This window comes from Bos taurus, chromosome 15, assembly GCF_002263795.3.
Source record: "Bos taurus isolate L1 Dominette 01449 registration number 42190680 breed Hereford chromosome 15, ARS-UCD2.0, whole genome shotgun sequence".
Taxonomy (NCBI): Eukaryota; Metazoa; Chordata; class Mammalia; order Artiodactyla; family Bovidae; genus Bos; species Bos taurus.
Window position 1 is genome coordinate 6,861,327 of NC_037342.1, and position 21,143 is coordinate 6,882,469.

Sequence of the window (21,143 nt, forward strand, 5' to 3'; positions counted from 1 at the left end):
CCCTTGCATTCCTATACTCTAATAATGAGAAAACAGAAATAGAAATTACGGAAACAATTCCATTCACCATTGCAACGGAAAGAATAAAATACTTAGGAATATATCTACCTAAAGAAACTAAAGACCTATATATAGAAAACTATAAAACACTGGTGAAAGAAATCAAAGAGGACACTAATAGATGGAGGAATATACCATGTTCATGGATTGGAAGAATTAATATAGTGAAAATGAGTATACTACCCAAAGCAATTTATAGATTCAATGCAATCCCTATCAAGCTACCAACGGTATTCTTCACAGAGCTAGAACAAATAATTTCACAATTTGTATGGAAATACAAAAAACCTCGAATAGCCAAAGCTATCCTGAGAAAGAAGAATGGAACTGGAGGAATTAGCCTACCTGACTTCAGGCTCTACTACAAAGCCACAGTCATCAAGACAGTATGGTACTGGCACAAAGACAGAAATATAGATCAATGGAACAAAATAGAAAGCCCAGAGATAAATCCACGCACATATGGACACCTTATCTTTGACAAAGGAGGCAAGAATATACAATGGATTAAAGACAATCTCTTTAACAAGTGGTGCTGGGAAATCTGGTCAACCACTTGTAAAAGAATGAAACTAGAACACTTCCTAACACCATACACAAAAATAAACTCAAAATGGATTAAAGATCTAAATGTAAGACCAGAAACTATAAAACTCCTAGAGGAGAACATAGGCAAAACACTCTCCGACATAAATCACAGCAGGATCCTCTATGACCCACCTCCCAGAATATTGGAAATAAAAGCAAAAATAAACAAATGGGACCTAATTAACCTTAAAAGCTTCTGCACAACAAAGGAAACTATTAGCAAGGTGAAAAGACAGCCTTCAGAATGGGAGAAAATAATAGCAAATGAAGCAACTGACAAACAACTAATTTCAAAAATATACAAGCAACTCCTACAGCTCAACTCCAGAAAAATAAATGACCCAATCAAAAAATGGACCAAAGATCTAAATAGACATTTCTCCAAAGAAGACATACAGATGGCTAACAAACACATGAAAAGATGCTCAACATCACTCATTATCAGAGAAATGCAAATCAAAACCACTATGAGGTACCACTTCACACCAGTCAGAATGGCTGCGATCCAAAAGTCTACAAGCAATAAATGCTGGAGAGGGTGTGGAGCAAAGGGAACCCTCTTACACTGTTGGTGGGAATGCAAACTAGTACAGCCACTATGGAGAACAGTGTGGAGATTCGTTAAAAAACTGGAAATAGAACTGCCTTATGATCCAGCAATCCCACTGCTGGGCATACACACTGAGGAAACCAGAAGGGAAAGAGACACATGTACCCCAATGTTCATCGCAGCACTGTTTATAATAGCCAGGACATGGAAGCAACCTAGATGTCCATCAGCAGATGAATGGATAAGAAAGCTGTGGTACATATACACAATGGAGTATTACTCAGCCATTAAAAAGAAAACATTTGAATCAGTTCTAATGAGGTGGATGAAACTGGAGCCTATTATACAGAGTGAAGTAAGCCAGAAAGAAAAACACCAATACAGTATACTAACGCATATATATGGAATTTAGAAAGATGGTAACAATAACCCTGTGTACGAGACAGCAAAAGAGACACTGATGTATAGAACAGTCTTATGGACTCTGTGGGAGAGGGAGAGGGTGGGAAGATTTGGAAGAAGGGCATTGAAACATGTATAATATCATGTAAGAAACGAGTTGCCAGTCCAGGTTCGATGCACGATACTGGATGCCTGGGGCTAGTGCACTGGGACGACCCAGAGGGATGGGATGGGGAGGGAGGAGGGAGGAGGGTTCAGGATGGGGAACACATGTATACCTGTGGTGGATTAATTTTGATATTTGGCAAAACTAATACAATTTTGTAAAGTTTAAAAATAAAATAAAATTTAAAAAAAAAAGATAAAAAAAAAAGAAATTTTGCTTCTGAGAAGAGGAGGTAAACAGACTTTCTGCTATGTCTTTCACTAAGTACAAATAAGAATCTTGGACATTACATTTTTATAAAAAAATTTAGAAGAGTCTGAAAGATGGAGAGAAGGAGGTAAACTGGCTAGGGACCTCAGGATCCAAGGGAAAACATGATCGTAAGCTCCCTGAGTTTTCTTTTGGCTTCTTATATCCCATACCTGGAGTGGGAGAAATAGGCAACATAGAAATGTCAACAGGACAAAAAAGCACCATCTCTCAGTTCACCACCACCACCACCAAAAAAAAAAAAAAAAAGAGTCTGCTATCTGTAGCTCCATGAGGAGGAAAAGGCCAGTGTAGCAAGACAGAAAACTTTTTGACAATAATCTTATTACTCTATCCAAACATCACAGAAAAAAAGACCTGTGGTTCTTTTCCCATCTAAGCCAAGATTGAGTAGGGAGCCTAGATTTCATTTCCATCCTCGCCAGAATGTAGCTGGAACTGGCTGTCAGAGCAGCTCAGTAGAGTGCTAGGCTTTCATCCCCATCCAGTGATAATGAGGTCCTTCCTAGTCCCAGTATTAGCAGTAATTACCTGGCGAGTCTGCACTATCACCTGCCTTGCAGTGATGAGCTATCCCCTACTTCCCCTGGTTGGATTCTGTTCAAGAGGCCTGTGGAAAGACAAAACTTTTACCAACTTTCACTAACAGTAATGAGGCCACTCCCAATGTGGTGCCAGTGGGGACTACGTGAGGAGCTGTAACTCCAACTGCCCAGAAGTGATAAGAAGTCTCTTTCCCAACCCTGTCAACAGAGGGGTAAACCTAGACTTCCACCTCCAACAGTCAGCAATGAAGCAGTGTCTCCCCCTCCTACGCCTTTCCTCTGCTGGCACAGTGCCAGAGAAAGCCAGCTAAGGCTGAAGGTTTAAGTAAGTTTCAGAGTCTCATAACAAGATATGAAAATGTCTGATTTCCAGTAGAAAAATCACTTGTCATTCTAAGAACCAGGAAGATCACAAACTAAATGAAAAAAGATAGTCCATAGGCCAACACCAAGTTGACAGGTTTGCAAATGAAAACATAAAGTCTCAAAAACTAAACAGAAGATACAAAGAAAACCCAAATGGAAATTTTAGAACTAAAAAACACTATTGAAAGAAAAATACTCAGTGGATTTATTAGGAGATTCAACATAGAAAGTATGTCAATTCTTCCCATACCCTTTAGATATACAAGTATAAAGCAATTCCTATAAAAATCCTAGTGGAATTTTTTACAGATACAAACTAGATTATTTTAATTTTATATGTAAAGGCAAAATAATTAGAATAAAAGAATTTTGAAAAAAAAAAAAGTAAAATGGAAGGAAGTGATTTGAGGACTTAAAGCCACAGTAACCAAAACTGGGTAATAGCCTTGGTGGAGGGATGAAAATGAAAGTGAAAGTGAAGTCACTCAGTCATGTCTGACTCTTTGCGATCCCATGGACTGTAGCCTATCAGGCTCCTCCGTCCATGGGATTTTCCAGGCAAGAGTATTGGAGTGGATTGCCATTTAAAGAACCAAGAAATAGACCCACATAAATATGCACAAACGATTTCTGACAAGGATGCAAAAAATTCATGGAGGAAAGATAGTTTTTGAACAAAGAATGCTGGACTAATTGGATATCCATAGGTTAAACAATACAAAACCAAAAAACCATGACCTATGTCTCACACACTGTAAAAAAATTAACTTAAAATAGATCACACACCTAGACTGTAAAAACACAAACTTTTTACAGTTTGTAAGTCTATAAACTTTTAGGAGAAAATATTCAGGACCTAGAACTAAGCAAAGACTTCTCCAAAAATGCAATCTATAAGAAGAAAAAGTTATAAACTGGACTTCATAAAAATGAGAAACTTGCTCTAGGAAAGACTCTATTATTAAGAAGGTGAAAATATAAACTCCAGTGCAGAATAAAATATTTGCAAACCACACATTTGACATAGGATTTGTACCTAGAATATATAGAGGGCTCTCAAAACTCGACAGTAAAAAAGAAAATAATCTAATTAGAAAATGGATGAAAAGTCAATCCAAGACAAAGGAAAAGACTCTGATGCTGGGAAAGATTGAAGGAAGGAGAAGGGGACAACAGAGGATGAGATGGCTGGATGACATCACTGAATCAATGGACATGAGTTTGAGTAAGCTCTGGGAGTTGGCGATGGACAGGGAGGCCTGGTGTGCTGCAGTCCAAGGGGTCGCAAAGAGTCGGACACAACTGAGTGACTGAACTGAACTGAAGACAAAGGAGGCAAGGCTATACATGGAGAAAAGACAGTCTTTTCAAGAAGTGGTTCTGGGAAAATTAGACGGCTATCTGTAAAACAATGAAATTATAATATTCTTTAACACCATATAAAAATAATCTTAAAACAGATTAAATATCTAAATGTAAGGCTAGATACTGTAAAATTCCTAGACGAAAATATAGGCAGAACACTGACACAAATCATAGCAATATTTTTGGAGCCATCTCTTGGACTAATGGAAATAAAAACAAAAACAAATAGGACCTAATTAAACTTAAAAGCTTTTACACAGCTTTTGCACATAAACAAAATGAAAAGACAATCTATAGTCTGGGATAAAATATTTGCAAATGATGCTATTGACAAGGAATTAGTTTCCAAAATATAAAAACAGCTCACATAGCTTCAATATCAGAAAAACAAACAACCCAATAAAAAAAATGGGCAGAAGACTTAAAGAGACATTCCTCCAAAGAAAACGTACAGATGGCCAATAGACACATGAAAAGATGCTTAATATCACTAATTATTAGAAAATCACAACTACAGTTAGGTATCATCTCATACCAGTCAGAATGGCCATTATTAAAAAGCCTACAAATAATAAATACTGGAGAGAGTCTGGAGAAAAAGGAACTCTCCTAAATTGTTGATGGAAATTTAAACTGGTGCACCCACTGTGGAGAACAGCATGGAGGTTCCTTACAAAGCTAAAAATAGTCACCATATGATTCTGTAATCACACTCCTGGGCATATATCTGGAGAAAACTCTGATTTGAAAAGATACATGCACCCCAATGTTCACAGCAGCACTATTTACAATAGTCAAGACATGGAATGTTAGGTAGGAAGTTAGGCATGAGCAATGAGGGGTGGCTTAAGGGAAAGGGATGCAAGCTGATCTCTAAACCCCACCTCAGACACTCACAGGAGAGCTCACAGATATGCTACAAAAACAGCCACAGAGACTTTTCCAATTCTTGCCCATGTGCCCTAGGCCCACAGTGGATACAGACTCGCCACAGGGCTTCTCCAACTCTGGCACATTCTCTCTTGTACACAGCTGTGTCCTCAAGTATCCTTAGGCAGCCAGGAGCCCATTAAAGGTTCATAAATATTCTATACATACATATGATTATAACAGACTGAAATATGGGAAAGCAGGACCAATAGAGCCTGTTATGTAACTTGCAACTATTAATAAAGCTCCCAGCCCACCCCCACCTAGATGAATATGTAAAAATGCTATTTTTGCATGTGCCCAGACATGCCCCCTTCCCTGATTGACCTTGAGCATACATCCATTTGCATTCCCTTTCCTGATTGGTGGTAGGTACACAGGGCAGAACCAAGAGGAGGAGATGGGAAGTATAAAAATGGAAGCCAAGAGGACCGTAGCCACAGCTGCTGCCAAGTCTCCAGAGTGTACTATCCACTCTTTGGTTTAATAAAAGTTCTGTCTGCTTGAGCTGTAGTTGATCTGTAACTAGTCTGTTGTTTTGAATCCTTGCTATTATGAGACAACAGTCAAGATATCCTGCCTGCTTTAGCTGTAATTAGTCCATCATTCCAAATCTTTGTTATGGATGAGACAAAAATGAAAGGAGAGAAATAAACCAACCTGACAGAAGCAACCAAAATGTCCACTAACAGATGAATGGATAAATTAGTAGTATACATATACAAAGGAATATTACTTGGCCATAAAAAGAAAGAAATAAAACCATTTGCTTATGGACTTAAGAGATTACCATATTAAGTGAAGTTAGAGAAAGATAAATATATGATACCACTTATATGTGGACTCTAAAAAATGATACAAATTAACATATTTACAAAACAGAAATAGAAAACATAGAAAACAGAAAACAGACATAGAAAACAAATTTATGGTTACAAAAGGGGATAGTGGGAGGGGCAGGAAGATAAATTAGGGGTTTGGGATTAAAATATACTCACTACTATACATAGACTAGGTAAAAAACAAACAAGTTTGTAATACTCAATATTACAGGATATTGAGTACAGGGAACTGCACTCGATATCCTGTAATAACCTGTAACAGAAAAGAATCTAAGAACGTGCATATACGTATAACTGAATCACTTGGCTGTGCACCTGAAACTAACATAACATTGTAAATTATCTATACTTCAAAAAAATTGAAAATGGATAAAAGACATTATGAGAAATTTCATAGATAGGCAGATGGCAAATAAGCACATTAAAAGATATTCTGCATCAATAGGCATTAAGAAAATATCAGTTAAACCCACACCAAGATATTATTACACCTTTGTTGTTGTTGCTGTTTAGTTGCTAAGTTGTGCCCAATTCTTTGCAACCCAATGGAACTGTAGCCCACTAGGCTCCTTATGTCCATGGAATTTCCCAGGAAAGAATACTGGAGTGGGTTGCCATTTCCTTCTAGATACTATACCTTTAAGAATGGCTAAAATACAAAATAGTTACAATATCAATGCTAATGAGGATGTGGAAAACTGGATCACTCTTACACTGCTGGTGGATAGTCACTCTGAAGACCAATTTAGCAGTTTTTTAAAAGACTAAACCACCATATGATCCAGCAATTGTACTCCTTCATTTATTCCAGAGAAATAAAAATGTTCAGTTCAGTTCAGTTCACTCAGTTGTGTCCAACTCTTTGCGACCCCATAGACCGAAGCACTCCAGACCTCCCTGTTCATCACCAACTCCCGGAGTTTACTCAAACTCATGTCCATTGATTCGGTGATGCCATCCAACCATCTCATCCTCTGTCATCCCCTTCTCCTCCTGCCTTCAATGCTTACACAAAAACCTATACATGAATATTCATAGCAGCTTTATTCATAGTAACTCCAAACTGGGAACTACCCAGATATCCTTAATGGGTGAATACTAATAATCCATTCGATATTAATCGATAATAATCCAGCGATCTGGATGAATCCCAGAGAAATTGGTTGAGTGAAAAAAGGCAATTCTGAATCATACATAAATCATCATATATATAATATATACACTATACATATATATGATAGTATTTATATAATACTCTAGAAATGAAAAAAATTACAAAAATGAGAACAGATTAGTGATTTCCAGGGGATGGGTGTGGGAGGGAAGTGGGTATGGGTATAAAAGGGCAATGTGAAATAACAGAAATGCTCTGTGTCTTGACTATATAAATGTCATTATCCTGGTTGTGAGACTGCACTATAGTTTTTCTAGATGTTACCACCGGGGAAAACTGAAGAGAGAGTATAATGTGATCTTGGGCTTCCCCAGTGGCTCACCGGTAAAGAATACACCTGCAAGGCAGGAGCTGCAGGAGACGCAGGTTCATCTCTGGGTTGGGACGATCCCCTAGAGAAGGGCATGGCAACCCACTCCAGTATTCTTGCCTGGAGAATCCTATGGACAAGAAGAGCCTGGCAGGCTACAGTCCACAGGGTCACAAAGAGTCAGAAATGACTGAAGCAAGTCAGCATGCATGCATGGGATCTTTCTGTATTTTTTTTCACAATTGCAAGTGAATCTACAATTACCTCAAAATGGAGGCTCAGTGGTAAAGAATATGCCTGACAATGCAGGAGACCTGGGTTTAATCCCTGGGTGTAGAAGATCCCCTGGAGAAGGGACTGGCAACCCACTCCAGTATTCTTGCCTGGGAAGTCCCAAGGATAGAGGAGCCTGGTGGGGTACAGTCTATGGGGTCTCAAAGAGTCAGAAATGACTTAGCGACTAAACAGTAACAATAACAAAGTTAAATTTAACTTTAAAAAAGAAATTACAGCTACGCAGTAAGGGAAAAAATCTTTTAACAAAGAATTCACCAAGCTAACCAGTAGAGGCTAGTATTGTAAATTAATTAAACTTAATAGTTCAAGGGCAACACAGGAACATAACAGAGTAAAATATTTTGATGCCCATAATAATGATTCAAAGGCATGAAGAAAAGATCAAACACATTTATCATAATCTATATAAAAGATGACAGAAATATGCATTGTAATTTAGATCGGTATTAAAAATGTCAGAATAAGGTTTGCATAATTGATGAGTATTCCTCTTCTGACAATGCTCTTCATGAGCCACCCATAACTGACCCTTGACTCCTACTGACCCTACTACTCAATCCCGACTCTGCCTTCATAGGCCAGCTTCATACCTTCTCTTGCTTAGATTCCCATAACAGCTTTCTACCCCTCCTCTTTGCCTCCAGCCTATGCTTTCAATTCATTCTCTACCCTTTGTTATAATGAGATAAAATATGAACATGAGCATCCATCTCTCTTTTACTCTTTCAACAGCATCTCAGGATAGAGTTTAATTTCTTTAGACTGGCACAAAAGTTATTTTAGTAATGTCTCCTGTCAGCTCTATAGTTTCCTCTCCTGATACCCTTCCACATTTTCCAGTGCCTAAATCACATAAAACTATTTTTTAATGTCTTTTATTTCATAACATTTAAGTTTTTTCACATATTGTTCTCCTTTGCCGCTCAAGTGAGCTAACTCCTCATTATCTAATAAGAATTTACCCTTCCAGGAATTCTTTGTCATGTACTGTGTGAGATGTACTTCCACAGCACCTTGTTGGTGACTCAATTGTAGTATTTACTGTACAGCACTACCATCCTTTTTTTTTTTTTTTTTTTACTACTTCATTATTAGTAAATAGAAAGCAAGAATGATGCATTTTATTTTTTATCCTCTGGTATATGAAAGGTGGCTCAGATGGTAAAGACTCTGCCTTCACTGTGGGAGACCCACGTTTGATCTCTGGGTTGGGAAGATGCCCTGGAGAAGGAAATGGCAACCCACTCCAGTATTCTTGCCTGGAGAATTCCATGCACCGAGGAGCCTCGTGGGCTATGGTCCATGGGGTTGCAAACAGTAGGACATGACTCAGACTGAGAGACTAACACTTTCACTACACTTTCAAATGTTAATTGAATGAATAAATGTTATCCTTTATAACATGTTCAATAGCTGAAAATAACTTCTAAATATCCTGAATTCCTTTCATTTCTCTTTAATATATTATGAACATATTATGGATAACATGGGCTTCACTGGTGGCTCGGTGGAAAAGAACCCACCTGCAATGCAGGAGACGTGGGTCTGATCCCTGGGTTGGGAAGATCCCCTGGAGGAGGGCATGGCAACCCACTCCAGTACTCTTGCCTGGAGAATCCCATGGACAGAGGAGCCTATGGGCTACAGTCCATAGGGTACCAAAGAGTTGGACACAACTGAAGCCACTGAGCACGCATGCATGGATAATATATCCAGGGATATTTAAATCTACTGATAATTGGATTTATTTGAATCTGTTTATATTTTTTAGCTTATTCCATACATCTATATATGTAGGCTTGATTAATATGACTTAAATTCCTTAAAGTATAAGTCCTTATTTATTCCAAGGTACAGTTTTCCTGCTTCATGGGGAACTCCATACTCCACCATTCTCACAAATAGATAATTTAGCTACCTCATACTTCATGTTCACCAAATAATTCACCCTGTGATTCTCTAGGTAATTTTTTTTCTGCCTATAGGATATTTAAGGAAGCTTCTTTATTACAGGTTTTAAAGATTCTTCCAAAGTGCCTGACCCTCACCACTTGCTAGTGTTTCCTCTTTGCTTTATTTGGGCAGTTTTCCCCATTCAATCCTTTTCTTTCTTATTATGCCAGTTGGTTATATAGTTACATAGGAGTTTTGTCTGATCATCTGAACTTTTAAGCCTACATACTTACATTATATTGTTTTAAAACTATTTGAATGTTTCTTTCGAGTTCTTTACTTCTTAAAATTTATTTCTATTTAGTTTCCTCATGAAGCCATATTGGATCTGATTATTGACATTTCTAACTTATAATGATGAAACAGATTAACCAAAATTATTTTTTCTCCTAATATAGTGTTTAATAATTGGTACTGAATTAGCTATGCTGTTGATGAATAAATGCCTCTTCACTAATTTATCAAAAGATAGTTCTAAGTTGAAAATTAAAAACAATGTAGGAAATAAGTTAATATTCTTTAAGTATGTGTATACATTAAAATTACTTGGTCCACAAAGCAGCCTAACTAGAAAGTTATTTGAGGTTGTGTTCCCACAAATTAATATTATAAAACAAAACAAAAAAAGGGATGCTATGGAAGACAAGAAACTGTGGCTCTAATTGCTAAGAGCAATTAAGGGAAGTCTCAGGATGCCTATTGTGATTAGGTCTATGGGTGTATCTATTACAGCAGTAACTACTGGTGGAGGAAGGTCTTGGAGAGAAACAAAGGGGACTTCACTGTATGAATACTGAGTGACAGAATAGAAAACTTAAGAATGCGATAAACACATACAAGAAAAATACTGGCAACAGAAACGCAAAAAATGGTAACAAGAAAATAAAATGTGTGTGATTTTTAGGCAATTAATAAAAGTAAAAAAGAGCACTTGGGGCTATGAAGATCTTTTGAGTAGTACTGGGGAGACAGTATTGACAATGCCAAAGTACAAATTTATCTTATTTTGTAGGAAAACACCTAAGTGTTAGGAGACCATCTCTACCTGTAGGAAAAATAGTTTTTCTAAACTCTGACCATAATATGAATAGACACCATAAACTCAGATGATGTAAAGCATAAATGGATAGATAATGGCAAGGCCAAAAAAGTCACAATGATAGATATATTCTGAAGTTCAGAAGTGTATCTAGAATTTCATTCCCTTTATAAAAGGTGAATATAGAAATAAATGATTAGTGTTTAAAAAAACACTTTTATGTGGTTTTACATAAAAACAGGTTTTCTTTACCCATCTGTAGGGCAACAGAAAAGGAAAACATAATGAAATTATATTGGAAAATGTACTGCCTCTTAGAATTTTAAACCCAAAATTTTCTTCTATATTTTCTACATCAGAATTCTTATGGTATTTGATGAGACAAGATAGGTTGGAACTTTATGAATCAAATTCCACATATAAAGCCTGCCATTTCATACAGCAAGACTATTAAAAATGTACAATTGACAGATACTAATTTGTTAATAAAATAAGCTTTAATGTTGAAGCACTACATGACAAATATTTTGTATATGTGTTCTCAACCATTTTTATTATTAAACTTTTTTGCTCTACATAATAATTCCTTGAAATACATAGTATTAATTCCAATCATAAATGAGAAACTAAAGCTCAAAGAGCTTAAATAACTTGCTCTAACTGATGGAGCTAGGATTTTAACCTAGATCTCTGACTCCAAAGCCAATGACTCTTTCAACATAAGATTATTCATCTTTATGGAACATCTATCAGTGCCTTTTATAAGCTTCAGGAGCTGAAAGGTAGGGGAAAAACAGAAATACACAAATAAAAAACAGAAACAAAATGAAGCTTCATTAAATATTATCAACTACACCAGGCGGTACAGAGCTACTCTAAAGAGAAATACAGTGCCAGAAAAAAATTACAGGTAAACAATTTTATATTCCCCAAATGGGATTTGCAACATATGCCCAATGATGTAGTTAATAAACTCTAGGGATTTTCTGCTATTCAGCTATTGCAGAAATATAAACAAGGGAGAAAGAAACAACAATAAAAATGGCATAACCACTCTGCATTAAAAAATAAACCAGCAATTCAAATGAATTTTGAGAAATGTCAAGCAGAGATAGGCTTGTTTGCATTTGCGTTTTTACTTTATTTAGTTGCCAGTTTATACTAGAAAGCTCTTTTTTTAAAGTGGCAATCATTTATAAAATTCTTTTTATAATATTTCCACCATTATTCATATTTCCCCTATTTTTCTGACTGGATGAATGAGGGAAGTACATACATAAAAATTATATATAAGTGAATAATAATTAAAATAAAATATATTCTATTAGAGCATAAATGCTAATTGGTCACCTTTTATCATAAAATGACACAAAAAATGAAGAATATATTTTATAGTCATTTTAAGAAGTAGATATGACACTAATAAATTCTATACCAAGAAAAGACTGCCTCAGTTACATTTACTAAACTAGATGATACATCATTCTGTGGTGTGGCAGAAAAACAATAAAATTTAAAAGTCACAAAAATTTTGATCAATTTTATACAGAAATCACTGTCATGACTTAGGTTCATAAAATGCTACAAAGTAGAGAAATTATTAATTTATAAAGACTGAGTTTCTATGCTTTTGAATAAAATACAGTTACTTACTTTTTTCTCCGGTTTGACTCCACAAAATATTTACGTGCTCGATTTCGACATATTTTTTGTTGCTGCAGTAATATTTGGCGCTCTTCTTCTAAATTTTTCTCAAAATGAATTTTCATATCTCTAATAACAGCATAAAGTTAAGGACAGTGGTTTACGTCTTTAGTTGAATGAATGTCAGTGCTACCTGATAAATATAATTACGGCCTCATATAATGATGTAATGATTTTTTGTGGAATAACTAGTATGTGTACACATTAGTGTCAGTGTATGACTGGCAGATGTTTTATTTTTTCCTGACTTGATAATAGATCTGAAGATACATCTCATTTTCTTTGAGGAAAAATTAATTACTTTTATACATCATGAGCCTAGATAAGGAGAATGTCTATCTTTTCTTTCATTATACAGATATTTGGGTACTTATTGCTGCTAAGTCACTTCAGTCATGTCCGACTCTGTGCGACCCCATAGACGGCAGCCTACCAGGCTCCTCCGTCCCTGGGATTTATTAACAAGTTGCTATCTTAGGAATGTTGGGCTTCCCATGTGGTGCTGGTGGTAAAGAATCTGCCTGCCAATACAGGTAGATGTTAAGAGACCTGGGTTTGATCCCTGGGTCAGGAAGATCCCCTGGAGAAGGAAATGGCAACCCACTTCCAATATTCTTGCCTGGAGAATCCCATGGACAGAGCCTGGCAGGTTGCAGTCCATAGGGCTGCACAGAGTCAGACACAACTGAAGTGACTTAACACACATGTACATCTTAGGAATGCATGTAGAAAAATGAAAGGAGGTTATATTTCACTAATATAAAGTAGATGAGTTAAACGTTTTGGTCAACATTTTCATGGGATTTTCCAGGTGCCACTGCCTTCTCCAATTCACATTATGAAAGTCATATTAAAATATTAAAAATCAGTTAGCAATATAACTGGGAAAATTTGGTGATTTACTCATAGGTTATAAAACAAACCATCAGGAAAACCATACATAGCAGTGTTTACAAGAAGTTTGCCAGATAAAGAGTATTTTAGTTATCTAAATCATCCATTCATTTGAAATTTATTTCTTTAAATGTTGAATTGCTGTGGTTAACTAATGTCTGCATTTACTCAGCTACATTTCAACTGGCATTACTGAATGCCTTTATCAAGTTTATCATAGTATTTTTCTGTTTTTAATGATTCTGAAGTTTTAAGAAGTGGTCATTGAATTACCATTTCCAGTACCTCATCATTCAGTTTAGTTCAGTTGCTCAGTTGTGTCTGACTCTTTGCGACCCCATGAATCGCAGCATGCCAGGCCTCCAGATGTACATAAGATTGTATTGAGGTTATATATTGAGGGCATGCCTAGTTGTCTTTTTAGAATAAACTATGTTTAAACCACTCCTCCCCCCAAATAAAGATTTGAAATTCTCTTTAAGAGGTCTATTTAATCAAAATTTTTATAAGATATAAATATTAGTGATAAAACAACATATTAAATAATAAGTTAAGCAGTACATAATTTGTTAATTCAAAATGTCTTAATTTTAGGATCCTACAGTGTTTCAGTATCAACATAGTAAAAAAAAAAAACTATCCAATACTATATATTTCAAACCAATCACATTTATTTGAATGTTTTAGTCATTTGAAACTTTGCAAATGGGCACTTTCAATTATGTTGCTATTTATCTATTTTTATGCCATTGGCCATTAATAATTTATTATAAAATTTTGTACCTCACCATAAACAAATACATGCACTTGCATACATGATATTTTTATTTAATGTTTCTTTTGAAGGATTTATAAAATTGAAACAAAAAAAAAAAAAGGAAGGAATCTGGTTCATTGTTAGCATGGAAAAAGCTAAAGATTTAGCTTCTTCTTCCAATAGAGTAATTTATTAGAAGGAGTCAGACTTCAACAAGATGGCTAACTGCTAAGTCACAACATCTCAGTGGAGGAAAGTGCAACTTCCTTTCAGGGTACCCAAGATCAACACTGTTGGGTGGGAGCAAAGGGAGAAGTTGCTTCGGTTCAGGTGAGAAATATGAAGGAGTGTGATGCACGTGGAAACAGTTGTGTTCAAGGTTTTAACATGCTTGCAGTCTCAGCACAGTAACATAAAGAAAATCACAAATGTAATGTTTGTAATAATGTTCTGACAACTATATGTTAGATTTAATTAAATCTCTCTCTACATATATATATATGGCTTATATATATATATATATATAATATTGCCTGCTGAGTTATAAAAAATGCTTTGCCTTTGCATCTCTTCAGAGTATGGTATTCAAATTTAAAAAATATTAGATGGCTGGTTAAACTTTTATTTTCATACAAGCTGTACTGTAAAGGTAAGATACTTCCATAAAAACCATAATTAAATACTTGTTCAAAGAAAGGTTATATATTTATATAAAAAAAAAAACCAACAACAAAACCAAGAAAATTATAGGTTGTAGTATTGGCTAAGTAATACATAATGATTGTAACTTAAAAGCATAGCCTAATATACCCCACCTCATCCTCTCCCAATATAGTCTTTTTCTAATTGTAGCTCATTTAGGTTTTTTCAAATATTGTACCACCACTAATAACTATGAATCATATAACCAATACTCTTGTCAAATTATTAGAGCTATCCTGATTCTTTTTCTTTTCTGTACCTTCTTCTACAGCCTTGACTGTGATGCTCTAAATCCCTTGCCCAGACCAATTCAGTAGTCTTCTAACTCATCATACTACTCCTAAACTTGTCATCCTCCATTTGAATGTCCACAAAATCAGCTAAACACAAATCTCACTATGTCTCTCATTCTTTGCTGTTCTCTAAAATCTCCCTGTTACTTTCATGATAACATCAGAATATAAGGCATCCTATAATCTGGTCTGTTTTTTCATCTTCATTTTTCAACACTTCCCTACATGACTCCTAGCTCAGTCACACTATCATACCAAGATACTTATTAACAGAACAAGCTATGACATAGTATGCCATTATATTTTGGTACATGCTGGCTAACTCTACCCATCCTTTCAGGGACACCTCAAACAGTTCTTACCCTATGAAGCTTTTTCTAACCCTCACTGGATGATATGACACTCTCATGGGTACATCATGTGTATCTCCTCTACATTTCTATAAAATATAATATGCCTGGCATGGTGCTTAGAATATGGTAATGGCATAATAAAAGCTTGCTGAACGATTTCCTTGGAGAAAATTCTCAGCAGATAAACTAAGACAAAAGGTATACATATCTTTATAGCTTTCAGTGTCTCACAGACAAATTGATTTCCAAAAGGGTTATATAAATTTACATGTCATTAGAAATATATGAATATGAGTTAAAACCTCATGAGTATAAGGTAGTACTTTTAAAAAAAGAAAGACCATGTGGAAAGTCAGGTTATAGTATGTATGCATTAGCAAAACAGAAAAATTGTCTTATTTGATACTAATTTTATTTTCCTCTTTGGTGGATTGTTAGTTCAGAGTCACTGGTCATTTACCTATTGAGAACTTCATTTAAAAAATCAATTTCAGTAAATTCTATATAGAATAGTATAAATATTAACCTTCTATCATAATTACAAGTATTTCCTCCAGATAATTCATTTTATTTAATTATACAATTTCCCCTTACACTAAAGTTTTAAATTAACAAGTTATCTTTGAAATATTTTTCATTTGAAATTGGTTCTTGCTTTTCAAAAGGTAAAGTTATTATACCTTCAAGTTATGAAAAATGTGAAAATCTATTTTCTGTCAGTTTTTCTTTACAATTTTGTATTTATTTTTTATGAACCTCCCAGTAGCTCAGATGATAAAGAATCTTCCTGCAATGCAGGAGACCTGGGTTCGATCCCTGGGTAGGCAAGATCCCCTGGAGAAAGACATGGCAACCCACTCCAGTATTCTTGCCTGGAGAATTCCATGGACTGAGAAGCCTGACAGACTACAGTCCATGCCTTTTTTTTTTTTTTTTAAATCAGTTCAAGTATATTTTGGAATGAAGTATAAAGTGTAACTCAAGGTAGAGACAGTGAATTTAGACTACTCTTTTTTAGTGGTTTGAATAATGAGACAGGAGATATTAAAACAGTTCTTATGATCAAAAGGTTTGATTTTTAGTTTTAAGGATAGCCAAGACTAGAGGGTGTTTATAGGCTTTAGGGAAAGAAGGCTATTAGAGAAGAGTTGGAAGTAAATTGTAATAGAGAGTTAGGATAATTTACAATCCAGGGTTACTGAAAAGAGAGGTGATGAAAAAAAGGACATAAGTGAATGGATTCACCTTCTACAGTAAAAGTGATATATATCCTATCAGTGAGCCTGGATAAAAAGATAGGGTAGGGGACTGAGGTTGGTGATGGGAGTAGGATGGTTTGTGTTGTTTGTTGGGAGGGACTTGAGGGAGTTTACGCATCCATTCTCTTATGAAATAGTAAGACAGGGTATTAAGAATGAGGGAAGGTGATCAAGAGCTGGCACAGAAGTTAATTTAAAAGGAACAAGACAGAATTCCGTTCTTGTTCTGGTGAAGCTGAGAACAATCAAAGCACAGCCATCTTGTGACTTTTCTCTGACAGATTTTTTATTATTGAGTGAAGGAGCAGAAATATAGGGTGGTAATAGTTACTGGATGGTTGAGAAAGAAGAACAGGAGTACAAAGAACCAAGGATGTTGTTGAGAGAATATGTGTAGATAATTAAAAAGGGTTAAACTAGGTAGGGAATAAAGAGAGGCAAGGTGGGTGCTAGGATAAAACGGAAGGGGAAAAGACTGGAGATACTTGTGAGAAAAAAGAGGCATAGTGTGAAGGGGACATGAGAGACCTTCCCTCCTTTTTTTGAAAACAAATTTTATTCTATTTCCTTTTGAATTGTTTTAAGAAATTGAAATTATAGAACTTCATCTAATTTTAATTAGATAAACTTCATGAAGTTTTGTTCTTCCATAGCCTTTAGAGTTAGGAAATTCCAACTTAAGTAGAGAAATATAGCCTCTGAGTACTGAATTCATATTTAGAAGTCACATGTAGAAATTTTACCAAGCCACTTCTTATTTTAAGTCTACAGTTCATTTTTTAAAATTTAGTTATTAATAAATTTGCACACCTACTCTGTACCAGGTATCCAATATGAAACATTACAGACACTGAGAATGTACAATATGACACAAGTGTTTAAGTGTTTCTCCACCTAGTAACAATGATATTCTTGATTTACTAGCAAATATATATGTATAAACTAGGAAAAAATGTATATTATATATAATACATATAGATGCATATACACACACACACACACACACTAGCAAAAGTTGTTGGATTTTAGCAAAGGCTCAGGGTATCTATTGAAATGATTATTTACAACTTTCTTAATTTTAACTATATATTTAGTATTTAAGTATATTTTTAGTAATACGTTTCTTTATAGGAAACCAACATTATAATTCTGGAATTATATCTATTTGGTTTTGTTCATTTGAGGTACTGCCAAATTTATTTCACAACTATTTCCTTTGTTGTATCAACATTCATACCTTAAAAATTTAAAAATATTAAGTCTATGATCATTTCACTAATGAAAATGATGGAAAGATACACCTTGTCAATGAGCCACTTACAGTGCTTCCCTATTTTCTGATTTACAGATAAATCAGGGTCAGTGTAATAGGAGTTCAGGGTTCAATGAAACACAGTGTCAAGGGGGCAGAATCAAATACATACTGAAAGCAATCCGGTTTATTTCAGATTGCACCTTGAGTCAGGATAGTTTTGAGGAGCAGCAAGGGCAAAAGCCAAAGTGAATGGAGTTAATAATGAATAGATGAATCAGAAGCTGTCATTGCAGGTTAGCATTCTGAAAAGTCGACTAAAGCAAGAAAAGATGGGATAAAAGCTTGAGGAAGCATGATCAGAAGAGGGATATTTACCATTATTTAAATAGCTTTGTATGTACCTGTCTTCCTCAGCACCTAGCCAAAAAAGGAAGCACTAAATGAAAATTGCTTGTTTACTTGCTTTTAAAAGTGCAACTCCCAGAACCCGGAGACAATAAGAATGGGAATTAATTTGAAAAGCAGAGACTCTCTGACAAGAATGAACATGATTACATAGCATCATCACTACCAACCAAGTCCTTTGAGAATACAAAGGTTACACTCTAATTATCATAACATTCTCTGAAGGAATAAACATGGTTTACATATTCTGAAAACAGAACTGTTTAACACTTTCAATTTTCTACAATGCAACCAATAATAATGTCAAAGGTGGGCTAGACCAATTCTTAGGTAGGGACAAGTCAGTGATAAACCAGTGTGAAGGCTCCAGGTCCTTTGCTTCTCATTTTGTCTGTTGTCTCTCTGACAACAGACTGGACAGAGGATGGAAAACAAAACAAATTAACCAACTATGTTAGGCTTTAGCAGCTCTGTAAAATAAAGGAAGTGTTAGGTTAACTCTTAAGACGGACTATTTCAGGAGACCAAAACATTTTATTTACTTGCGGCATTCTTTTCTCCAAGCAGCATGAATTATCAGGAGATGGATAATATGAAGTAAAGAACATAATGGCCTAACTCTACAAGAAAACAATCCCCAGAGAACACGTTTACCTATTTCAAAACTGATTAAAAAAAAAAAAAAATTACCGCAAAGTTGAAAACGGGGGAGATAACAAGGCGGCCGCGAAAGTGGTCCTAGAATAGAAGATGTTATTTCACGTTTAAGGGGAGCAGCGACAGTTGCCGAAGCAAATACCCGCATTAAGATGACTGGCTGGTTTCTCTCATCTAGCATCTGTGATAATGGGAACAGAACAGAAAAAAGATGGGGCTCCCACTTCCAACACCGCCACCCAGGCAACCACGACTGGAAGGATACAGGTAGGCGCCAGGTCGGTGACGCCCGCCGCTCAAGCGAGGGCTGACGGGGGCTTTGACTTGGGTGTCCGGGGATTCAGCGCCCAGTCCTGCGACCGCGCTCCGGGCTCCAGGCCTCCTGGTCAGCATCCTTCACCTCAGCGCCGCCTCCCGGCTAGCCCCCAGAGCCGCCCTCATGGCAGCACCCGCTGCCTCCTCCGGCCCTCCCAGCACTCCGTCTCTCAAGCCTCGCGTCACTGAGGCGGGAAAGTTGGCCGCCGCAGCTCCGGTTCCCGCACAGCGGCGCTCTGGGCTGTGGTGTCGACGGCAGCTGCCGCAGCGGCGACCTTGCCTGGAAACGGCAGAGGTGGCGACGCCGCCGCCATGTTGACAAGCAACCGACGCCGCGTCCTTCGCGACGGCGACCAGGGTGTGGGGGCGGGGCCCTGGAGACAGCCAATAGGAGGCGCGGACCCCTCCCCGTGCCCCGCCTCCCGCCCCCCGCTCCAACCCCCGAGTTGCCCGCGGGCGGCGGCCAGGAAGCTTGCATCCTCGGGGACTCGAGTCCTCTCAGGAGGGCGTGCTGACTTGTGCCTCGGAACCTGACTCCGTTCCACCTCGCTTTTATGAGGCTGTTTTAGTGGGGGTACTAAGAGTGATGAAAGACAGTGAGATGCAAAAATCCCCAGATATTGGCAAAAGCCACCGTGGGGATTTGAAATGATTTCCTCGGAGGTAATTCAGGGTAGGATTTGTTGTTTAACTACCGAGTGCTGTTGTGTGATTGAAGTTCTGTCTTTCTGGAGCATCACTGTTCCCAATCACCATCTCTTTTAAAAAGCTTTGGGAGTGGAAATTTCCTCTCTCTGCATTCCATCACTCCCTCCCTGATGCTTCTGCCATTCCGTCTGCAAGTCGTCTTCCTTGCCATTTCCCTACTTATAAGGTCTGCATTTCAAAGACTTTTAATGGTGCCAGCCTTGTTGCCAGATTCTGGAAATAGACCATCAAGCATCGGCGGCCAGGAAAGTAGTGCAGATTTAATTTAGTAATCTCCTGGGAAGACATGCCAAAAGAGATCATCATATTGAAACTGTTTCAGGAGGTATGGAAAATTGAATGGATTTTTGAGCCATCAGTTCAGAAGTTTTGCAAGTAAAACATTTGAAAAAAGGCTGAAACTTTTTGTTGGAGTTCATTGTAAAAACACATGTGAGTTCTGAGTATATTTCAGTGTGTTTTTTTTTTTTTTCTTTGTGTGTGGAAAAACCTCCCATATTGGAAGCAGAATGTACAAACCAAATGAAAATTACTCACCGAGCATTCAAATGCCTATGTCTTTGTGAATCAATTTGTTCATTTTTAGAGTTCAAAATAATAAACTTTTCCAGTTGAAGCTATTTGAAACAGAGTTTTTGCAAAGTTGGATGCAATGATTCAAACTGGAATGTGTTCTGATTAAAACTGCCACAACAAATCGAGTTTTGACTTAAAACACAAAGCACGTAAGCCCCCTTCAGGACCATGCCAAGAGGATACAATATGTAATCGTGGCAAAGAAAGCCTAACTGTGTACACTAGGAGGATTAGCTATCTTTGCAAATTTTTAACTGACTTAGTCACAGGAATTTACATTGATTCTATTCCCACTGGCTATCATCACAAGTCTGTTCTCTAGAGCCAATTTGAGAGAGAGTAAGCAATGTAGGGGAGTCTTCCCCTGTGGTTCAGTGGTAAAGAATCCACCTGGAATGCGGGAGCCTT

General features: G+C 36.7%; 1 protein-coding gene across 1 annotated transcript in view; it reads right to left on the reverse strand.

Moving 5' to 3' along the window:
• CEP126 (centrosomal protein 126) overlaps positions 1–19,801 on the reverse strand; it is a 114,341-nt gene extending 94,540 nt beyond the window's left edge. Inside the window, 2 exon segments of the mRNA XM_024975716.2 lie at positions 12,511–12,630; positions 19,402–19,801. Of these exon segments, the coding sequence (XP_024831484.1) occupies positions 12,511–12,630; positions 19,402–19,529 (248 nt within the window). The 5' untranslated portion in view covers positions 19,530–19,801.
• Positions 19,802–21,143: the final 1,342 nt, after the last annotated feature.